General features: G+C 32.6%; 1 protein-coding gene across 2 annotated transcripts in view; it reads right to left on the bottom strand.

Moving 5' to 3' along the window:
- Positions 1–207: 207 nt before the first annotated feature.
- LOC133173135 (malate synthase-like) overlaps positions 208–24,179 on the bottom strand; it is a 32,386-nt gene continuing 8,414 nt past the window's right edge. Inside the window, exons 2-16 of one of the 2 annotated variants that reach the window (XR_009718996.1) lie at positions 20,081–20,192; positions 17,577–17,708; positions 17,176–17,391; positions 12,594–12,684; positions 12,305–12,381; positions 10,543–10,653; positions 8,498–8,557; positions 7,653–7,809; positions 5,774–5,978; positions 5,133–5,211; positions 4,921–5,013; positions 4,766–4,838; positions 3,454–3,521; positions 793–2,338; positions 208–550 (exon numbers count right to left, since the gene is read on the bottom strand). Coding sequence is in view for 1 of the 2 variants with exons in the window: in XM_061308075.1 (XP_061164059.1) it covers positions 2,033–2,338; positions 3,454–3,521; positions 4,766–4,838; positions 4,921–5,013; positions 5,133–5,211; positions 5,774–5,978; positions 7,653–7,809; positions 8,498–8,557; positions 10,543–10,653; positions 12,305–12,381; positions 12,594–12,684; positions 17,176–17,391; positions 17,577–17,708; positions 20,081–20,188 (1,776 nt within the window). In the remaining variant the exon portion in view is untranslated. Of the gene's footprint in view, positions 2,339–3,453; positions 3,522–4,765; positions 4,839–4,920; positions 5,014–5,132; positions 5,212–5,773; positions 5,979–7,652; positions 7,810–8,497; positions 8,558–10,542; positions 10,654–12,304; positions 12,382–12,593; positions 12,685–17,175; positions 17,392–17,576; positions 17,709–20,080; positions 20,193–24,179 lie in introns of both variants that reach the window. The other variant, XM_061308075.1, reaches the window with a different exon arrangement.

Here is a 24,179-nt window from a genome sequence, read left to right as displayed (position 1 = left end):
TTTATGTTTGACCTTGACCTAATAAAGTGCCTCTAATATCTAAAGTTTTTCTCTATCCCTCCTCTACTTCTCCAGAAAATAAAGGTTTATAGAGGGAAAGGTACTCATGGTACCTAACATAAATGTTAGAACAAACATGAAAAGATTAGTTACCATGAGGCATCAATATTTTGATTTGGGATCTATATGACAAAACAATAAAGACTGTTTACTGAAATAATCTTTTTAATGCTCTTCACCAATAATAAAAATATAAGCATGTAGTACAAAAATATTTCATAAGATAAATGCAAAACAAAAACAAGAGGCCCATAGGCCACATTGCTCACCTGAGTTACTATGGAGCTGCTGTGCTCCATCAGCAGGGTTTTCCCCTATATATTTTTATGTCACAATACAGCTATATCACTTATTGTGGTCCCACCCTATTTGAATCTACCTGAGGACACTTCCATATAAATATGACTAATCATGGCTTTATTGTTCATGATAAGAAGTCAAAAATGTGAGAAGTTTACAGATGACACACGACAGAAGGATGCTGGACATCCTTCAATCAGAAAAGCTCACTTACGCCTTTGGCTCAGGTGAGCTAAAAATGCCCCTATACTTCTGAAAGACATGGAAAATAAACAATCTTTGTAAATACAATGTTACATTCACACCTGATGACTGTGATTTATATATTATGTTATCTGAAATGGACAAGCACCAGGATAAACAATACATCTATTAATGACATGTAATTACTAATGCACATGATGTATAATGTACTAGTAATTACTGATTCACATGATGTACAATGTACTATTACACAAACTGAAAGTATTAAACCTGTAACAATTTAATACATGTATTATCAAGGCAGATCAGTGACAGGTAACACACTGTTTACTGTAATGTAAAATCAAAGAAAAAGCATTATATATTTAGAAATAGATGTTTCACTGAATCAGACAAAAAAATTCAGAAAAGTAGCATTCTGTTATGATTTCATACATTATTCAATCTTAGGAATACAGAATCTGTGATGAAAGCCCTAGGACCAACTGCTCAGAAGTTATGGCCAAGGATAAAGTCTTTCAAAAGTAGGTTGAACTCCAAGGTCAAGGCCATGAGGTCAAAAATATTGGTAATAGTTAAAGAAAGGTATTGTCACAAGGAATACACATGTGAAATAAGAAAGCACTAGCACCAACTGTTGAGAAATTACCAAGGCCTAAGTCTTTCAAAAGTAGGTCAAATGCCAAGGTAAAGGACATGGAGTCAGAAATGTTTGGTACCCCAAAAAAATCTTGTCACAAGGAATATACTGTGATATATGACAGCCTTTGCTCCAACCTCTTAAAAGTTATGGCCAAGGTTAAGGTGTTTGCAAACAGACAAATGGACAGACCCAAAACTACATGTATATGCCTTCTGTATGAGAAGTAGTATTTTGAAATAATGAAATATATAATGAAATCAGACAAAAAATGAAAGAGTAGTACTGTATGTAGGGTTATTTTTGCCCTTTCACACTTGCAAACAATTTTGCCCTGTTTTAAATTTGCCCAGTCATAGTTCTGTTTAACTAATTATATTGTATTCTTTGAATTCGCCCCACTTTAAATTTATGAAGGTAGGGCAAATGGGACAAAAATAAAATTGGGGCAAAAATTTCCCTGTATACAGATTTCAAATAATGAAAGAGATTACTCTATGTCTAGTCACTATGGCAAACACTGTAAATTATAATAAAAACTAATAAACAAAATTATGTCTCTTGATTTAGTCTTGTGTGCAAAGTTTTACTAAATTCAGACCAAAACAGGCTAAAACAGAAGGAGAAAGTGCATTTCACAGACAGACAGATGGACACTTCAATACTACAAAAACTATTCTGGTTGAACAAAAATTGTATTGAGTAAATATATTTTAGCATGCCATCTTTGATAAAATAATAAGTCCATACATACATAATGGAATGACTACAAGTATACAATGTTCACAGATCAATGAACACCGGGTTCTACCACCAGATCAAACTTCTTCACAAATGAGATTCCAAAGCTGACATACTAACAAATGAAAACGAAGCCTGGCTCTTTAAAAATGTGTGATCCAAATTAAAATATGTAGTGATGAATTCTGGGAAATCTAGTTTAGACACAATTTCCTGGAACATTTGAGCAGCTGTAAGAAGTCTCTGTCTGTCTTTTTCTGTCACAAAATGAGAATTCTCCGATGACCAAAACATCTCCTGTGTCGTCTCTCTGATTAAGTTCTTCACCATCGCCATGGTTATTTGTTTGCCATTGTCTTCTAGAATGGCTTGAAATCTGATCCATTGCCAAATCTGTAGAAATATTAATAAGATGCACTGTAGCTTGTATAAAGACAGTGTACATTTATTATACCTTTGAATAAATTGTAATTTAGCAAAGTTCTCAATTTAAGAAAAAACATAGGTAATCACAGATTGTGAAGCTCACCTACACCGATGTATCTATAAGTCGAGTAATGTCTCTCATCAAATGAATGTTCTGGTATTGTGCTTATGTAGATGCAACAACCATGCAAGTTTGTTCTGGGTAGGATTTTTAATTTCTTGGGAATGTTTCAAAAACTTTTAACTGTTTCAATAATCTTTAATCTTGAAAATATAAGTCAGATCATCCAGGTTTGTCACATGTTGCATCTGAGGAATGTTTAGTAGTTTTCATCCCTAGATACATTACATTCAACATTGGTCCAGGTAGGGCTTAGAGTTACTGGGGAATAGAACTGTTTCAAAAAAGTAGGTCAGATCCAGCATCTGAAGCAAGTCTGGTAGTGTGCATCCCTACATATTTCATCCATACAGCTTTGGTCCAGATAAGATTATAATTACTTGGGAATGGACCTACTCCTTAAACTTTGATCTGGTCACTTATCCAGAAAATGTAAGTCAGATCCAGCATCCAAAGCAAGTCTGGTAATGTGTATCCCTAGAAGCATCATGTGTATCCCTAGATGCTAGTTTGGTCCAGACAGGGTTCATAGTTTCTTGGGAGTGGACTTGCCCCAAAAACCTTATCCTGGTCACTCATATGGAAAATGAATCCAAATCATGTCTAGTACATGTACATTAAATGGATAACAAAGTTTGTCACGGTCGCCATCTTGCATTTTTTGTCTAAAAGCAGTAGATTGAGTTTGAAACCATATTTAAGAAATGGAGAGGATGTTATGTGATTTCAGTTGAATAGTCCAACATTTGACACATAGTTAAAGTAAATACTTGAGAAACAGTTGAATACTTTAATTCTAAACACACTGTAGCCAAAATTGAGGTGAAGTTCAGCTGAAATATTCAAGAATGCGACTGTTACGAACCTTTTTACTATTATAGTATGGAAATTTTTTTTATCAATAAAAGTATTTAAAACATCAAGTACCTGTGCCAATCTGTATTTTGTAATTAGTTCTTACCTGTGACCTAGATATCTCAGCGGTGGCTGAATCCTCTACAGCTCCTTTGTAATAGTAATGACCCACACCTGTGAAATCAGAAGTAAACATATAGAGCATAAGACCCATGGGGCCACAAGTTGCCTGATTCACCTTGGCCCTGCTTTTCTTCAGATTTTTAAGAGATCTTTCCCCTCTATTCCCAAGAAAATTTTGATTCCACAAAGTGTATTGGAATGCTTCCATATGACTAACATGGTTAAGCTATTCTTGAGAAGATTTTTAAACATTTTCCCCCAGTACACATGCATTACATTAAATTTGATCTCATAATAACCCCTGCTTCCAATTCAATATGATTAATCATGGCTCAGCTGTTCTTCTCTGAAGATTTTTAAATATTCCCATGTTAAACTTGGATCCCCTATTGTGGTTCCACCCTACTCTCTGGGACAATTATTTGAACAAACTTGAATCTACACTATGTCAGGAAGATTTCTATTGATATGACTAATCATGGTACTGCTGTTCTTCATCATCAGATTTTTTCTTGAATATTCCCATGTTAAACTATTGATCTCCTATTGTGGCCCAACTCCCTGGGGCCATGATTTGAGCAAATTTGAATGTGCACTACCTGAAGATGCTTCCATATTTGAATATGACTAATCATGGCTTAGTTGTTCTTTAGAGGAAGATTTTTAAATATTTTTTCCTATATATTCCCATGTTAAATTCTGACCTATTGTGGCCCTACCTTATCCCCAGGGACCATGATTTGAACAAACTCGAATCTACACTACTTTGGGATGCCTTCATATCAATATGACTAATCATGGCTCAGCTGTTTTGCAGAAGAAGCTTTAAAGATTTTCCATTACGTATTTCCATGTTTGACTTCAATCTCCTATTGTGACCCAACCCTAACCCTGGGGCCCATGATTTGAAAAAAACTTGAATCTACACAATGTCAGGAAATTTTTACATAACTTTTATCTTTTCTGGCCAAGTGATTCCTGTGAAGATTTTTAAATGATGTCACAAAATTTTCTCTAATTCTTGATTATTTCTCCTTGAAAGAGGGCATGGCTCTTTATTTGAACAAATTTGAATCCCCTTTATCCAAGGGTGCTTTGAAGCAAGTTTGATTGAAGCCCAGTGGTTCTATAGAAGCTCAAAAAATGTTAAAGTTTACAGACTCACTGACGAATGCCGGACAAAATGTGATCTGAAAGGCTCTCTTGACCATTCAGCTCTAGTGAGCTTAAAATTTAAATAGATCCTGTAAACTGCATATTAAAATTTAAAACATTCTCATGTATAGGAAACAAACCTCTGAGCCAAGCTTCAATAAAGAGGATACCAACAGCAATGTTATGTTTTAAACCTGTCTCTGTAACTCCTCCCTGTAAAATGTGAAAAATGTTAATATTAGACCAACTGACAGTATCAAACATAACACTGATATCATCAAACTTAATTACTTACTGATGGCATCAGTAATAAGTCTTTATTGGTGACCTTGACCTCTGACCTTGACTTGGAAAACTGATTGTCTGATGAGGTTAACCTTTTCCACATCTAGGAATGCAAGGGTAATTTTTCATTCAAAAATATAAAAGATAACAAAATAATAAAACTATTTTTACCAATATGGTATGTTATTTTGAATCAGTTGAAGATTTTATTTTTAAACTAACCTGTTGAGATGGTACCACCAACCGTATGTCATAGACCATAAATCCATCAACACCTGCCTCAATCTCAGTCTGTTTAGCTCTGTAAGAAAGACTCAGTGTTTATAAGTTCATTTTACATAGTGGCCCCACATTACCCCAGGGGTCTTGAATGGAACAATTTGAATCTACACTACCTCAGAAAGCTTTCAGGTAAGCTTCACCTTTTCTGGCTCAGTGGTTCTTGAGAAGAAGATTTTTACCCCAGCCAATTTTCACTATTTCTTAATTATCTCCTTTAGGAAAAGGGTGGCACCCTTCATTTGAACAAATTTAAATCCCCTTTATAATCCCCAAAGATACTCTGTGGCAAGTTTGGTTGAAATTGGCCCCATGGTTCTGGAGAAGATGACAATGTGAGAAGTAAACAACAATGACATACAACAGACAAGTTTCGATCAGAAAAGCTCACTTGAGCCTTCAAGCAGGTTTTAAAGGTGTCTCACATATGATGTCATGTGACTTTCAAACTAATTATCTCAAAAACTGTGATTTTATGGTTCAAATTAGGATACACCATTAATCTGCTTAAAACAGGAAAAAAAAACTTGTAAAGAAAAGACATAAGCATTTATGCATTAACTTTTTGAAATTTTAAACTTTACCTTAGAACTTTGTTTTGAATCATTTGATATTTTTCATAATTTTCTGAGGATGTTTTAGGTAGTAACAATGCTGCCATTCCTCCAGTAGCATGGCAACCCCGTTGGTGGCAGGTTTGCACCACTAAATCCATATAGCTCTTCAGAAAATGGCGATCCATAGACACATACTTGTTCCTATCTGGTAATAAAAAGTCCCGACGGTGACCTGTGTAGAAATATGTTAATGTTACTATTCAACTTCAGATGCATTTACTGGAGAATTCTTTAATTCATACATATAAAAATAAAAATCTTATTTTATCTAATAATAATTTAATTCTGGTTGTAACGCTTTATTTGAATGGATAAAAAATTTACTTAATACATGTATTGTATAAATGGGTTGCCTATGTCACAATGACTTGCGTCAAAAACGTATCGATCCGCCTGACGTTACATTCAAGTTTTGTACAAATTGAAGTCATTTTTTAAGGACAATCATCTTTTTTACTTACACCAAAATGAATGAAAATTAAATTATAAGGAATGAATTTAATAGCTACCCAATTTATATGGTATAAACTAGGTTGGAACAGTTCACGCTTTTTTATAAACTGCTTCTCGGTTTATAAAGCATAAACTGCCCCAACCCAGTTTATACCGTATAAAATGGGTAGCTATTAAATTCATTCCTTAAGTATCTACCACAAACAAAAACAAGAGGCCCATGGGCCACATCGCTCACCTGAGCACTTTCACTAGGAAAAAGCAGAAATCAGTTCAGTATTGAAATATTTGAATATAAAAAGGGGGTTGGGGGTTATGATTTGAACCAACTTGAATCTACATCACCTTAGGATGCTTTTGATTTAATATGACTAAAAATGGCTTTGACGTTCTTAAGAAGAATTTTTTATTCATATATCCTTTATATTCCTTTGTATAACTATGATCCCCTGTTACAGCCCCTCTATACTCCTATAGGGGTCATTATTTGAACAAATTTGAATCTACATTACCTGAGGATGCTTTTATATTATTATGACCAATCACAGCTTTGCTGTTCTTGAGAAGATTTTTTAAGATTTTCCCTATGTTTTCCTATGTAAAACTTTGATCACCCACTGTGGCCCCAACCTACCCCTGGGGGTCATGCTTTGAACAAATATAAATCTACACTACCTGAGGATGCTTCCATATAAATATGACCAATCATGGCTTTGCTGTTCTTGAGAAGAAGATTTTTAAAGATTTTCCATATGTATTCCTATGTAAAACATTGATTGCCAACTCTGGCGACACCCTACCCCTGGGGGTCATGATTTGAACAAATTTGAATCTACACTACCTCGCAAAGCTTTCACATAAATATGACCAATCATGGCTTTGCTGTTGTTGAGAAGAAGATTTTTAAAGATTTTCCCTATGTAGAAATTTGATCACCCATTGTGGCCCCACCCTACCCCCGGGGTCATGATTTGAACAGATTTGAATCTACATTGCCTAAGGATAATTCCACATGATTTTTATATTTTCTAGCACAGTGGTTCTTGAGAAGAAGATTTTTAAATGATGCCATTAATTTTTCACTAATTCTTAATTATCTCCCCTTGGAAGAAGGCGTGGCCCTTCATTTGAACAAATTTGAATCCCCTTTACCCAAGGATACTTTGTGGCAAGTTTGGTTGAAATTGGCCCTGTGGCTCTTGAGAAGAAGATGAAAATGTGAAAAGTTTACAATGATGACAATGACAGACAACCGACAAATTTTGATCAAAAAGCTCACTTGAGCCTTTGTGTCAGATGAGCTAAAAAATCTTAATAGAATCAGATATTTTCATAAACTGTTAGTAATTTATTGCAGTACTTCAGCCATACAAGATGGACATATCAATCTTACCAAATTTGTTGATGAAAGATGCTGAGTAATCCCAAATCCCACAGTTAAGTCCCAGGGAATGATCCCTCAGGGCATACAGAATTTCATGCATCTCAAAAGAGGCCAGCACATTCTCAATCAACACACAGGCTTTTACACATCCATGTGGCAGCTTCAGCTGTCAATCATTGTCAATAAGAATGTTCTTTATCAATTTAATACTTCTCTGTATTCCTATTTCTTTTTAAATCACTAGAGCACTAACAAAGCTCTATCTAGTACCAAATGGTATATAGATGTGAACAACTTTGAACCTACTCTACATAAGAATGTTTTAATTTCCATCAATTTGACACTGAAGCTATTTAAGTAAGGATTACTATAAATTCTACAGGCAAAGTTTGACATTTTCTTCCTTGTCATGAAATAGGTGTATACAGGTGTGGTAACAGTATCTTTTGTTAATATTGTCAGGGTTTTTTTAAGTCTTAAAATCAAGGGCCTGGGCCTTTCCATTTGGGAAAAAATAGTGACATTTGGTTGAAATTGGGAAAAAAATATCATATTTATCATTTTTTTAAATAAACTCAATAAGATTTTTTTTTTCATTTGCAAGGTATTTATTGACTTATTTTACATTCAGTAAATCAGTTTTTGAAGCATGCCTTTTAGATTTTTTTTTGGAACACCATTACTGATATATACATGTGACTGAGTCCGGAATTTTTTTTAACCATATTTGTTTCAATTGTCTTTTGGGAATTTTCTTTTATAAAATTGATAAAGGCACATACTTTTTACTATTGGGAATGGGACAGAATATAGGCTCTCTACGACCCCTAAAATATCCCTGATTGAACACGTACCTTTTTCTCAGTCCAACTAAAAATAGCATCCCATACTGCAGCCTCCTTACTGCCTTCAAGCTTCAAAAGATAATAAGTATTGTTAAAAAAAAATAGGTCCATTACCTTAAAAGAAATATTCAGAAAAAAGTCATGTTAATTTAATATCATGAAAAACAAACATTGAACAATAGATAGTTTTCAATAGAAATGATTTTAACAAGAGTTATTTCCTGTTGGTCGCCATATTGGAGGTACACAAACCCGAATTCCTTCATTATTCAACCAATTTAAACTTGTCTTACTGGGCAAATGGGTGAAGATAGCACAATTTTTCTTACAAATTTATGTTAACACAAGCTTCCTTTAATACGTAATTTTGGTTGCTCAAAGAGGAAAATTCGCTAGTTGGACCTCCAATATGGCAGCCAATGGGAAATAACTCTTGCTAAATTCAGGCCTATCGAAAACTAGCTATATTCAGAATGTTAAATTACGATAATTAAATTTTGAAAATGCTAAGACTAGTTTGATGAAAAAAAATTGAACATCAGTTTAGTGATCAATATCATTAAAAATATATATTAAAGAGACACATTAATGCAAAAACAGGAAAATTAAGGGGAAAAAAGAGAATTTTTGCATGCCTCATGCAAATTTTGTTTAATTCTTGAAAGTATTAGGTTTGACAAAATTACAGGTTTCAGAACCTAAAACATAGGTGATCAAAGATTACACAGCTCAACTCAAGGAATGTTATCTTTGAGTAAGGCAATGTCTCCCACCAAATAAATGTTCTGGTAGTGTGTATCCCTAGATGCAACATTTATCATGCAAGTTTAGTCTGGGTAGGATTTTTAGTTACTTGGGAATGGATTTGCTCCAAAACCTTTTTCTGTTCATCATCAGGAATATATAAGTAAGATTCAGCATTTGATGCAAGTCTAGTTATGTGTGCATCCCTAGATGAATCAAACATGGAAGTTTGGTAAGCAGGAGCTTATAGTAACCTGGGAATAAACTTCAATCTGGTTATTCATCCAGAAAATGTAGGTCATATTCAGAATCCAAAGCATGTCTGATATGGTCATTCCTAAGTGAAACACCCATGCAAGTTTGGTCTATGTAGGGCTTATATTTACTTGGGAATGGACCTGCTCCAAAAACTTTAACCTATTTACCCATCTGCAAAATGTAGGTTGGATCCAGTATCAGAAGCAAGCCTGGTTGTGTGCAACCCTTAGATGCATCAAACATCAACTTTGGTCACCATAGGGCTTACACAGTAGTTATTTTAGAATGAACCTGCTCCAAAAAATTTAATCTGATCACTAATCTGGAAAATTTAGGTCAGATCCAGCAACCAAAAACTTAAATCTCCTCCATAAACATTGACCTGGTAATTTTTATGAAAATATTGGCTGAAAATGCAGCATCTGAAACCTATATGGTATGTGCGCAGAACAGTTGAACAAGTTACCATGCATGGTCTCAAATCCCAAGAAGTGATATGTTGATAGAGGATTTTGATACAGTCTTCAAAAAAGATAATCAGATCATATTCCTTTTCTTTGCATGCTCCAATTCAATGTTGTTTACGAGTTTTACACAATAAATAAAGGTTACGTGACCTTGAAATGGACGATAACAACAATGCAGTAAATAGAATCTTTGTTTTTCTGGCAACTACATTTTGCACTCTTTGCTTGTTTCACTGTAGTGTTGAGTTTGTTTTTTTTCCTTAATATTTTTTTTTTATATAAATCTTTCAATTTGTGATACAATATCATAAAAGAATGATTTTGACTCATTAATTATGTCTCTTTAAACAAACTATATAACCACAAAGAAATTTAATGGCTAAAATCAAAATGGTGAGAAAAAAAAAATAAATTGATGTAAAAAAAAATATATCTGTCAAACAAAATTCAGATTGTTATATTACCTTAAACAAAATTAAAATGCTAAAAATATTTTGATAAAAATATAATAAAAAGTCATTTCAATAATACTCCATATATTAATATTTTAATGCTAAATTATCACAGTGGAATATAAAAACTCACTTTGGATAGGTAGAAATAAGGTCCACACTCCTTCTCCAACAGAATACGAGCATTATGGAACATAAGAAGTCCAAAATCAAATAGTGGACCTAGAACTTCCTGACCATTCACCTATAAAAATAAAGCATGTCTGTTAGAACTTATGTTTCATATAAAACAAGGAAATTATATCAAAGATCCCACAATCTTTGTTAAATGACCATCAACTTGTTTCTCTCTCTCTTATGACCACAAAATATAATGATGAAAAAAAAAATTCAAGTGACAGAAATGGTCAATTGTGTTCTAGTTGCAACAAATTCTCTCAATTCACTGATGATCAATCAATAAGTTCCTCTCCTGAATGTTGATTTAACTAATCAATTCATGCTCCTCCCTCTCCTCTCTCCTAATTCAACAATGATTAAAACTAGAAATATGTCCATAGGACATGAATGCCCCGCCGAGGGTATATTAGTAATGCAACATTTCAACACAAATTGAGAAAAGTGAAGTCAAGGTCAAAGGAAAGGTCAAGGTGAAAAAATATTGATGCAGTTGAATAGCTTACATCAGTATGTATCAGCATATGAAGTTTGACACTAATTTAAGAAAAGTGAGGTCAAGGGTCAAGGTCAAAAATTGTTGATGCAGTTGAAAAGGTTACATCAGTATGTATTAGCATATGAAGTTTGATAAAAATATTATGAATGGTTTCTTTAAAACTGAGCTAAACACTAATTCAAGAAAAGTGAGGTCAATGTCAAAAGAAAGGTCAAGGTCAAAAAATGTTGATGCAGTGGAATAGCTTACATCAGTATGTATCAACATATGAAGTTTGATTACACTATCTTGAATGGTATCTTTAAAACTGAGCTAAACACTAATTTAAGAAAAGTGAGGTCAAGGTTAAAGGAAAGGCCAAGGTAAAAAAATGTTGATGCAGTTGCATAGCTCTCATCAGTATGCATCAGCATATGAAGTTTGTTAAAAATATCTTGAATGGTTTCTTTAAAACTGAGCTAAACACTAATTCAAGAAAAGTGAGGTCAAGGTCAAAAGAAAGGTCAAGGTCAAAAAATGTTGATGCAGTGGAATAGCTTACATCAGTATGTATCAACATATGAAGTTTGATTACACTATCTTGAATGGTATCTTTAAAACTGAGCTAAACACTAATTTAAGAAAAGTGAGGTCAAGGTCAAAAGAAAGGTCAAGGTCAAAAAATGTTGATGCAGTTGCATAGCTCTCATCAGTATGCATCAGCATATGAAGTTTGTTAAAAATATCTTGAATGGTTTCATTAAAACTGAGCTAAACACTAATTCAAGAAAAGTGAGGTCAAGGACAAAAGAAAGGTCAAGGTCAAAAAATGTTGATGCAGTTGAATAGCTTACATCAGTATGTATCAACATATGAAGTTTGATTACACTATCTTGAATGGTATCTTTAAAACTGAGCTAAACACTAATTTAAGAAAAGTGAGGACAAGGTCAAAGGAAAGGTCAAGGTCAAAAAATGTTGATGCAGTTGCATAGCTCTCATCAATATCTATCAGCATATGAAGTTTGATAAAAATATCTTGGATAGTTTCTTTGAAACTAAGCTTTGAACAGAGCTAAACGCAAAGTGTGACGGAAGGACAGAAGGACGGAAGACGGACATGGCAAACACTATATGCCCCGGCCATATTCATGGCGGGGCATAAAAAAATGACAAATCTGTTTCTCTCTTGACCTCTTAGAACAACAAACACTGACATTCTAAATTTTTGATCACCTACAATGAGGTTGTGTTCCACCATGTTCCAGGCTCTGGGCCTCAGCATTAGAACCGGAGCATCCTCTATGTTTGGTACACCTGTCATTTCAATAAAATTAAAAAGTCAAGGAACATACATTTTATGGGTTGAATGTTTGTTGTGTTACATAACATAAATAAATGGCCTAATACCCAGTACATGAATCAAAGATACAAAGTACCTGTGTATTCTCATTGGTAAAATATTTTTGTGTTTATTGGAACATCAAGTCCAGTTGGACTATTCTGTAATGGTTGATGATATAATATACCTGGTATAGTGTTGTGTACGGCTCTGTATACATTGTATAAACCCTGAAGCTGATTGGCCCATGTGGGACAGTGTCCGTCATCAAAATCAGTCTGCAAAATAGACATTATTTTATTAAATGTTAATGATACCTTGTGTAATATTTAATTATGCAGAAAAAAAAATTGACCTACATGTATTTCAAACTTTTGCTTCTCTAAAGTTGTGAACCCTTTATTCATTTCAAAACCAGTTTAAAATCCATTCATTAAAAATTTGGGTGAAAAGGGTGAATGTTGCATGTTGTAAATTAAATACAGCAAAACTTAATTTGTAATATGGGATTTCAAGGGACCAAATAAAAAAAGTTTATTATAATCGTAATTTGTTATATGTATATAGTGAATTTATAACAAAGCTTTGAATGAATTTGTCACAAAACAGAAGTTCATTTATCATTATCAATGTCAGAAACAAAAAAATAGTCATTAATTAGTACATTGATTTCACTGAAATTTAAAGATCTTGAATGTGTAAAATGTAAATAAGATTTTTAAATTTCAAATAAGGAGTGAAATATTTCAGGTATGTACTTATTTATCATACTGATTGTTGAAATTTATGAGAAAAAAAATGTATTATATGTATTAAAAAAAATATTGATAATTAGTCATTAGGATTGTAAAAAATTACTTTGTTATAACCGTTAACTTGTTATACCCATGTTCATTATAAATGATAATTTTTCATATGGTTCAGTAAGGACTTTGTTGTTGTGTTGTTATTATTACATTGTTATATCTGGTTATAATGATAATTTCTCTATATCCGTGTTTGCTATATTCGAGTTTTGCTGTACACATACTGAGTTTTTCTTTTTTTTCTATGAGCCAGATAAGACTGCTATTTTATACATTCGACTCTAGTTACCATATATACTCGCCTATAAGTCGGTTTTTTGGGAGTGAAACTTTGGTCCAAAACCCCTGTCTGACTTATAGGCGAGTTATAAAAATATTGGTAGTATAGCATGTCAATTCCTTTAATGTTAGCTTAAAAAATACAACCGACTTATAGGCGGACCGACTTATAGGCGAGTACATACGGTATTAAATTAACATTTTTTTCCTTTCTTACTTTAAGACACATCATCCAAAACTTGAATATATTTATTTATCCATAACATACTCTGAAAATTCCCTTTTTTTATTTGAATCCATAGAAATTAAAAAAAAAATTTCAAGATTCATTATTTCTGAAATTAATTTAAAAGCTACCCAATTTTTACAGTATATTTTAAACCTGGTTTGGGGCAGTTTATGCTTTATTTATTTATTTATTTTATTTATGAAGCAGTTTCTTAAAAAGTATAAACTGTTCCAACCCAGGTTTTACAGTATTAATTGGGTAGGTATTATATTCATTCCTTATAATTTAATTTTCTTTCATTTATAATTAGTTTAAGAATAAGACAATTACCCTTGAAAATGTACAAAATGCAACTACCAAGTAAAAGTTGCACAAAATTTAAATGTAACATCAGGTGGATCAATACACTTCTGGCTCTCATCACTGATATGTAGGCAACACAGTTTATATGTAGATACTGCCTTGGTGGCATTTCAAATTACATCCAACTTATGAAAATTGTCAGGTATTACATACTTATAATTAACAAGTCAGCTCTTTTTCATAATTCTAAGTAATGTGCACAGACTCATACAAGAGAACAATGATTTTACCATTCTCTTAATTGACATTTACAGCAAGAAGTAGCCCGTGGAAAAAAAACTGCTGTCTAAGTTATCCTAACATGATAAGTTTGTTAACTCTGATAATTGATGACGTTCTGCTGAAATGCTGAAGATGTCTTATTATTGGGTGTGGACGGTGGTCTTTGACACTCTGAAGTTAAGGCCTCTGTTCCCAGTAGGAGCCCACACAAACTGTTAGACTTATAGACAACTGACATTTAACACACCTGTATGCAATCAACAAATACATGAGGTGAGAATTAGAACTCTACAATTAAATATTGAAAACAGTTTCTATGGAAACTTTTATGTAATAAAATGAATATAAATTGTTGACTTCATAAGGAATAAACTTAATCTGAACCCAGGCATCTCCAGGTATGTTTTTCCCTCTCGGAATTTTCACTTCTTTGGGGGGCACTGATCACAAGAAATTCATAGTGCAGAATGTAAGATGTAAAACACTACTTTAATCTTGTCTAGACGTATTCATCTCATGCAATATTGAGACAATTTTATACTGGAATAGAAGTCTTAAACTTATTCCTGGTCCTTATTTTCATATAAAAGATTTTAACTGTATGGAATGTCAAAAGGCAATTTTGATAAGAATATAGGATTTGGTACAATGTATGCCTGGATAGCAGAAAATTGTTAATATTTCTATATATTTGAAATATCTGCACATTTTTCTTTAAAAATCTTTGAATTTTATTAGGTGTTTATAATATATATTTTCAATTTTTATGTTCAAAGATCAGATACTGTAAACCAACTGTAAACTACTGTAAACTAACTCGCGAATATTAATCGCTGCGAACCATTTATTTTGCTTTGTTTTTGTAGAGAATGTTTCCTCAGTCGTGAAAATTAATCGTCGCATTGTTTTCAAACTGACGAATCGTAAATAAAAGTTGACGCAAATAATAGTTGGTTTACAGTAATTTATATGTCAAAAATCGACAGTGAAGTGTCACTGTGGCGAAACCTTAGTAAATATCTGGTCACAAAAAATAATGCTAATTCTCCTCAAGGAACAATAAAATTATTTAATATGATACCCCAATGATCTTAATCTGAACATTGGAGTTCATAAATTTTGATATTTTCCCAGTGTATAAATCTTTGGAATTCTAAATTCCATACTTAGCAACCTCTAAAAGTTAATGTAAATTATTTTATAAAACAATGCTGAAAATACAGATGATGAATACTAAATAGATATGAACAGTTGAACTTTGGAATCTCAGTCATCAATATCTGGAATACCATAGATAGGTTGAATTGTGTTGGAAGTCTCAACAACTTTTTCTTTATGTATTTTAACCTCAATATCTTGAAATCTTGGATATCTTCAAATTTTTTTCTTGAGTTCCATAAAGTTGAGATAACAAGGTTTGACTGTATCTCAAAATTTTACCTGCAGAATTGAGACAGAAGAAGGAAACAAAAGGACTTGTCAATATTACACTTCTGAAGGTAGAGTGAGTTAATTACTAAGTATCTTGTTGTCATTCCGTTCTACTTTGATAAAGGGAAAAAGCAGTAGTTTGTTAGTTGCTAAGAATAAACACATTTACATGATATCAGAATATATACCTGTATATATTTTGATTTTTATAGATTCAAGTAAGGATTTGCTCTGCACTTTGCAGTGATAACAGAAAATGAATAATTCTTAATAATGCATTTTATACTGAAGCAGGTACTTTATGTTGTTTTGTGCCAGTATTTAATGTACTGAATACATGTAAATAACAAAATGTGTGTGTTCTGTTTCATCATGCTTACATATTCTCAGTCTGATTTATTATTTAAAATTTTACAGCTAGAAAGACTAACCTAATTCTGAGCTTAAATCAACATTTATTAACCATACTTCATAGGAAACTCTGATACATATGTTATATCAATATTCACTGAGTTTAGTAAGGAGTGTTTTATGTGACATGGCAGCTTAGATAGTGGAATGTTACATATATGTTGTGGTTTTGTAAGATGGTCATTGTGTGTCAAGAATCCAATGACAATCTAACAATACCCATCATGCTGTTCAAAAACAACCAATGACAATCTAACAATACCCATCATGCTGTTCCAAAACAACATCTCAAAAAATAAATCTTTGCGTAAGTGTTCATTGCCACTTAACTTTGCCACAGGAGTTTGGTGTAAAAATGATGTCTTATCAGAAGAATCACCATGATAAGCATTACTTTCACCATTCAAATTGTGGTTCCTGTCCCAGAGACCTGGATGTCATTTATCTGTGGTGGCCAATTTAACCTCTGATATTGCTTGTTTCCTCCTTTCTAATTCACTTTATTTTTATCATACAAACATTGGAGATGTTACTAGTTATATGTTGTGATTAAGTTCCATTTTCAATGGTCTAGTATGCCTACTTCATCAAATAATGTACATTTACCAACCATTTACCAACCAATACTGAATCGTAAAGTAACATCTGCTATCTCTCCAACAACAGAAAGACATTTCCTAAACTGTGTTCTTAGAAAAAAATCAGAATACTAGTTAGTTATTGACTACAGAATTGATTTTAATCACAGGTATTTTCACATTTTAATTTCATGGTTTTCTGTCCTTTCACTTGAGTGTTTTTTTTTTCTTTTCAAGTTGATTTTACTGTTCATGAATGTACTCTGCCATGAAAATGCAGATCAATGGCAAAACTCTAGCTTTATACAGTATACCAATAGGACCATGCACACCCAAAGGGATATAGCAGCTTTTTTATGCAAAGCTAAACATCCTTCATAATAAATTCAAGATTCTGAGTTTTTAAACATTATTCAACACATAAGTATATAACTCTGTATTTGTTTAAACCTGAATTCCTTGTGCTGCAGATTTCAGTGCAGCAACAAAATGGGCTCTGTTGCTAGGAGACACATCACCAAGGTCTACATGACGACACTGAAGCCTTCTGGGAACTGGAGAAACCGTCCAATTTGATTCACGTATGTTTGCAGTTTTAGGATCGAAATCAGGGAGATGACTTGATTGTTTTAATTCCAGTTTCCTTTGTTCCCGAGCTTGTAGCATCTAGATAAAGATGAAAAAAATACTTTATTCAAATGTAAAAATAATAACCATTTACAAAATATAATGTTGACAATAAAGACATTTACAGTTTTTTATTATTATTTTTTTTAACAATTTGTTTGACCTGAGTAAACTGAACATCATTCCAGTATTAATTTTCATACAGCAGACATAATGTTGTTTACCTGTGTCACTTCTTTATCAAACTCCTGACAAAGTTCTGACAAAAATTCAACACCATCAGAAGTAAGAAGGGTTCTGTAAGCTATCTCACAATTTAAAGGAGGATCTGCCACTTCTGTGTTGGTGATACCTCTCTGTAACAAATACCAGTAACAGTGGTTTTTAAAGGAAAAAAATGTGTGTTTCAGTGGTAATTAAAATCTTACGCATTAACTTAGGATTACAACTATCATCTTGCACACAACAATCTATAGCTCCAAATGCCATTCATGTTGCATGGAGAGTACACTTGTCATAGCTGAATCCTCAAATTTAACTCATGAGGACTAGAAATCATAGGTGACCTATTGGCCAGGGTCCATAGATTTTGATGTATGATTCACATTTTATAAATACACTAATCTGATGGACCAGTAAATTTTTGGTACGCTCAATCTTCTCTGGTAAACTGGGACAATGAAACACTGACCAGTGGTCAAAAATTTTGATTGCACCTCTGACCAGTAAAATTAAAAACTTATTTCTAGCTTTTTAACTTTCTAGCTAGAATGATACATGGTCCTTTCATAACCAAATTTAAATCCTCTATAACTAAACCAATAATTCTTATAAATTTCTGTCTGAAATTTGAAGCCCATTTTATTTTGTAAAGATGTTGAACAAATGAAAGGTTAATGGACAAATGACAATGTGATAGGTGAGCTAACCATGTTCTAGTAGTAAGAATTTATAATTATTTCAAAATGGATTTGCTCCAGAAGCTTAAACCTGGTACCTCAACTGTAAATGTGGGTCAGATCCAGCATTTGAAGCAAGTCTGGTAGTGTGCATCCATGGATGCATCTGCCATCATTCATGCAAGGTTGGTACAAGTTAGGCTTATAGTTACTTTGCAATGGACTTGCTCCTAAAAATGCCCATGCCAATGCAGATGCTGCTGCCAATTGTATTGCATAAACTCATCTCAATTTTGTCAAGGTGAGCTAACAATTGTCATAAAATTTTGAACTTGTGTTTATATCATTTCTTGCTCAAGCTGAAGTCACTCATACAATTACATACTCAATAAATCAAATAAATATATATATGCATAAGTGGTATGATTGTATAAATTTTGATTTTCAACACATTTATAAATATTTATCCCGCTTCAGACAAATTTGTAGATTGCTGATTGGATAAAACCTAATCACATGACACCCTGAAATTTTCCATATTACGTCTCCGTCCAGGGGTAATATTAAAATCGTGCACATTATTCTGTTCGAAGTGTCGTTTTTATAAATAAAAATGGCGGCTAAGAAACAGTTTGTTACTTGTTATGATATTTTATGTCGATTGTTATTGGATTAAAACTTGATATTTTGATAATATGCTCATAAATCTTGATATTTTGATAATATTCTCAAAGTTTTTTTTCGAAATATTTAAAAAAGTATTCAGCGGGATAAATTTGTTACACGGTCAGTTAGAAACCTTATATGGAGTTATACAGGGTGTGAAATGGAAATCCGTATTGCGCATGGCAAAGCCTCTCCCAATTCGCCTCGCCCAGTATGGATTTCCATTTCACAACCTTTATGACTCCGTATTAGGTCCCTAACTGACTGTGTAACTAGTAATACTAGAACTAAGTAGGAACCATTACAGATGTTCCCCTAATGATTCCCCTACTCCATTTTGCTGCCCCATTTCCTACAAGCTTCATTATATTATGCAATACTTTTTATACTTAATTTTTTTTTTGGATAACACTGCAGATAAAGCCATATGAGGAGTTAGCCAATCAGATTTCAGTGCATATGCAATCACATGTTTCAAGAATTCTTATATATATAATCACCTTATATAATTTAATAATATAAAGTTATAGTGTAAATTTTGGAAATATTCATTAAAAACTTAAAAGTATAAATGAAATATACCCATAGCTATTCAGAAGTTCAGCCAATCAAATTGCAGTGCATGCATGTGCATATTTTCAAGAATTTTTGTATAAATCATGTCCAAACACCTCATACTATATACATGTACCTATATTTAAAATTCAAAGCATTTTGAAAAAAAAAACATAAAAGTAATAGATATTTTTGTATCATCCATTCAGAGCCAAAAAGCACCTGCAAGTATGTGTTTTTATGCCAATTTGACCAAATCATCCTGTCTACACCACAAATATATGCATATATATATATACAGAGTTTCAAACCATTTCATCAAAAAAACAGAAAAGTGAAAGCTATTCTAATTATACCAGTCATTTTACACATTGCATGCTCATGCACATACATGCAATGACCTTCAGTGATCACATCTACACAACATGCCTGTTTAAAGGTTCAGTCTTGATTGAGTGAGACAGAGGAGTTTCTGAGAACACTTGCGAACAAAAAAAAATACTGGAGACAAAATCAGAAAATACAAATATGTAATGCAAAACATAGTAAAAAGAATATGTTCCCAAACTTTGTTTGGGAAAGATAATCATATATATATTTTTTTTTACCTTTTTGAGTTCCTGATTAAGATAAAAGGACTCACTCTTCAATGAGCACAGTTCTGGTTGAATGTCTTTTGTGTGAGAAGGGGAAGTATGTCGTACAAATCTCTCCATTTTACTGAAAATACAGTATATTCTGCAACACACATAAGATATATATTTTTTCAATTCAATTTTTTTTCTAAAATTCTTTATTGCCCTTGAATATTACATAAATACTGCATGTATTTGAGGGTTACATTAAAAATGTTCACCCCAAGAAAACCAATGTCAACCAAGACACAGCAAAGGTTACCAATTAATGGTTTTCGAGTGGTGAAAATTTTCAATGTTACCCAAAAATACATGCAGTATTTATTATATTATACAAAATGTTTTATACAATTTTTTACACAATTTTTTTTTACAAATATTTTATAAAAATAAAGCTGAACTGAGTGCGCATAGATTCTGCGCAGTCAACATTATTTGGAATATCACCCATCATCAAACAATGTTGACTGTTGTTAAGTTCTATAATACTGGAGATCACGGTTTCAATATTCAGAGGGTAATAAAAGTGTTTTTTAAATAATGTTTCTCGACGAATCAAATTCAAGTAATTTACATAAAAGTATTATAATGATTTAATTATCAAGAGAAGGTTTATACATGAAGTCTAATACACTGTACGAAGATCTTGCCAGGAACTTCCTTAAAATCTCATACAATACATCATATATGTATAAGGATACAATTGTTCCAAATATAATCAAACAGTATACAATATATAATAATGCTCTATTTATTAAGATAACTTGATGAATAATTAACATTGTACAGAGTTTTCTTCCTCAGGGTCTTCTATATTTCATACAATAAACTAATTATAATGATACAAATGTTACAAAAATGGTATCTACAGCAAAACAAGCTCTTTACACACCTAAATAACACACAATGAAATGATATCATACCACAGATGAAACAACAAAAAAAAAAGAAAATATTAATATTATACAATTAATCCCTAGATATATACATGTAGACCTTTAATACAGAAACCATATCGGCCGAGCATGAAGTGCGAGGTCGATATGCTTTCCCTATGGTCTATATATCTAGGGATTGTACTGAATCAAAAGGCTACAATTGTTTAATTTTTTTTTTTATCAGTTATTAAGAAATGTCTTAAAAAATCCATGTTTCTAATACTCAATACTTTCTCATATAAGGCATTGTTATGTATTTGCATTATGATGTCACAGTAATGAATAGCAGCTGCAGTATCTGTTTTTAGAAACATCTAGTTTATAAAGACTATTATTATTTTTCTCTGGATGTTTCTAAAAACAGATACATGAGAGAGTATTGAGTTTTATAAACATCCAGGATTTAAAAAAACAAAAGAAAAAAAGAAAAGACATTGAAGACAATTGTCTGTAAAGTATCCAAAGGAGTTGAGTAAAGTTTTTCAATGGTTTTTATAAAACTGAAAGTGAATTTAATTAAGAGTGGTGCTAATTTGAAAGTTTGTGTTTATTTTCAAGGGCTTGGCTTGTTTCATATAATAGACAATGTATTGCATGAATGTTCAGGAAATAAGAAGATTTAAGGCAAAGCCCTCAGGGAATATGATTTTTCTTCACTGAAAAATTCTTCAAAGGGGGATTTTCGATAAGGCTGCTCAGCAGCCCACTTTTTTTCATAAAAATAAATTTCAATTTATTTTTTCAAAACTAGTTTAGAATTCAAGATAAATATGTTAACTTTTGTTATTTACACTTCAAAAGTTAATATGAGATGAATTCACACCGTAGCTGATATATACTTAGATGTACCCTCAGATCCGTTAACATTAGGCTTATGGGTGGCATTTATAAATCGATGTTTAGAATATGAAGTGCATGAGGGACACTCACCTAAATTTGTTCAGTAATTAGATATACTCTGCACACTAATTTCTTGAAATATGATGAGTGTCGCGTGTGCACTTCATATCCAAAAATTGAAAATTGCATAAAATTTGCATATCTAATATTAGAAGATCCTGGTTTCTTGATCTGACTCTGTGTTAAAATACTAAGCCAAAAGTAGCATATATTTTTTTAAATTAAAGAAGATTCTCGATTATATTAACAGTAGAAAACATTATCGTATCCTATCTTCTTTTTGATACTTTTTTTGTCGCCAACGTATAACGTTAACATCACATTTTAGCTCACCTCCTCGAAATTGGGGGAGCTTTCTTCATACCGTCGGCATCGGTGTTCCAGGTAAAAGTTTTTGAAGCAGATTTTTTTCAAGTATATCTATTCCCTACATTAATCAAAGTCACCTGATCTAGCATGTTTCCTTGTCACCTGAGTCAGGTTTCAGATGCTGCATTTTCAGTCAAAGAATGTCCAGGTAAATGTTTTAAAAGCAGGTTTAAGTTTTTGGAGCAGAGCAGTTGTAAGCACTTGTTGACCAGCCTTGCTTCATGATGCATCTACGGATGCACACTACTAGATTGCTTCAGATGCTGGATATGACCTACATTTACTTAATGAGTGAGCAGGTTAAAGATTTTGAAGCGGGTCTCATTCTTATGTAGCTATAAGCCCTATCGTGACCAAACTTGCACTGATGATGCATCTAGGATTGCTCACTACCAGACATGGTTCAGATGCTGGATCTTTCTTACATTTTCCGACTGACTTAACAAAAATAAGTTTTAGAGCAAGTCCATTCCTTAACGTTATTTATCATGCATAGTTATATTTTTGACTTTCTTGTAAATAGAAATCCACGCTCCAACATGCTAGAGAAACGCCCTTATGTGGTTGATACAGGGAATGTGGATTGTTTTAATTTAAGTCTGAATGTCTAGGCGCATATGTCTGCCTGATTAAGGATTAAACACATATCTTCGGCATTTACACATGTATTTCGAAATGCGCTCTGGTCTAGCAAATCATTTATAATGAATTCTAAAACTCTCTAAATGAGAAGTGACTAGAGTTGGTGAAGCAACTTAAGTGTCTATGGAGAGTTGGGAAGCGAGAGGAAATTAGTCCTGGCTAGGTTATGCTGAAAACATAATGCAGCTCTATGTGGGCAAATACTTCTAAGTTTCATATTGAAAAGGAAACACTCAATGTATTATAGGTTTTTCCATCATTTGGCTATTCACATATTACGTATTATGATAAAATATTTTTGACTGTAATCAATATTATTCATATTATTAAATACATTGCAATATACTGAAGCTGGTAGGTGCAAGGTAAAAAAAAAATGTATTATCTGGCGGCCGCCAGATAAGTTTCTAGCGCCTGCCATTGAAATATCTGATGGCCGCCAGATAAAATTGTAGTGTTTTTGCCAATCAAGTTGTAGAACCAAATGATGTACTTTAATGCACTTGATTGATGGAGGTACACAGCCTAGGTATTTTTGAAGGCGATGCTTAAAATCTCTGCCTTTAACGACATCTACAACTTCTGTTTGTAGTCAAATCTGAGAGTTTCATGCCTTATCAGCAAAGATCAAATCTACACTTTATATAAAAATTCACTTCAGAAGGTCTTCACCTCTTAACTTAAAATTGATGTTTTATTAGATTACATGTCTAAACTGCATGAAACTTATTTGTCGAATTCTAGTTATTTAAGTGGCGGCCGCCAGATAAGTTTCTGGTCGCCCCCAGTCATTTTTGTGGTGGCCGCAGGAAAACTATCTAGCAGCCGCCAGATATATTTTTCTAGCAACCGCCGAATAATCCAGATAAAATATTTTTCTTACCTTGTACCTACATTGTATCGGCTTTCGTAGCAATATGATGCTTTTAAATAAACTTTTTATTCATGTATGTATATAAAGCATTTATTTTTCAATATTTTTATTTCAAAACATTTTATTTAATTTCAATTTTATGATATTAAGGTATATTTTTATAAAACATGTAGTTGTTTAACCTCATTGATGAAAATGTATTGCATATACCTGTATATGGCGTTTTTACATTTACCTATTCTTTTCATTTGCATTTTTCGTATGGGAAAATGTTAAATATTGATTATAAAGTTTATGTATAAGCTGTCGATTAATCATGATGTTAAAACTTTCTATATATGATTACGTT

This window comes from Saccostrea echinata, unplaced genomic scaffold (assembly GCF_033153115.1).
Source record: "Saccostrea echinata isolate AGI-Se365-2 ecotype Australia unplaced genomic scaffold, CSIRO_AGI_Sech_v1 ptg000056l, whole genome shotgun sequence".
NCBI lineage: Eukaryota > Metazoa > Mollusca > Bivalvia > Ostreida > Ostreidae > Saccostrea > Saccostrea echinata.
The sequence above is the reverse complement of the archived record's forward strand: the minus strand, read 5'-3'. Positions and strand labels throughout refer to the sequence as shown.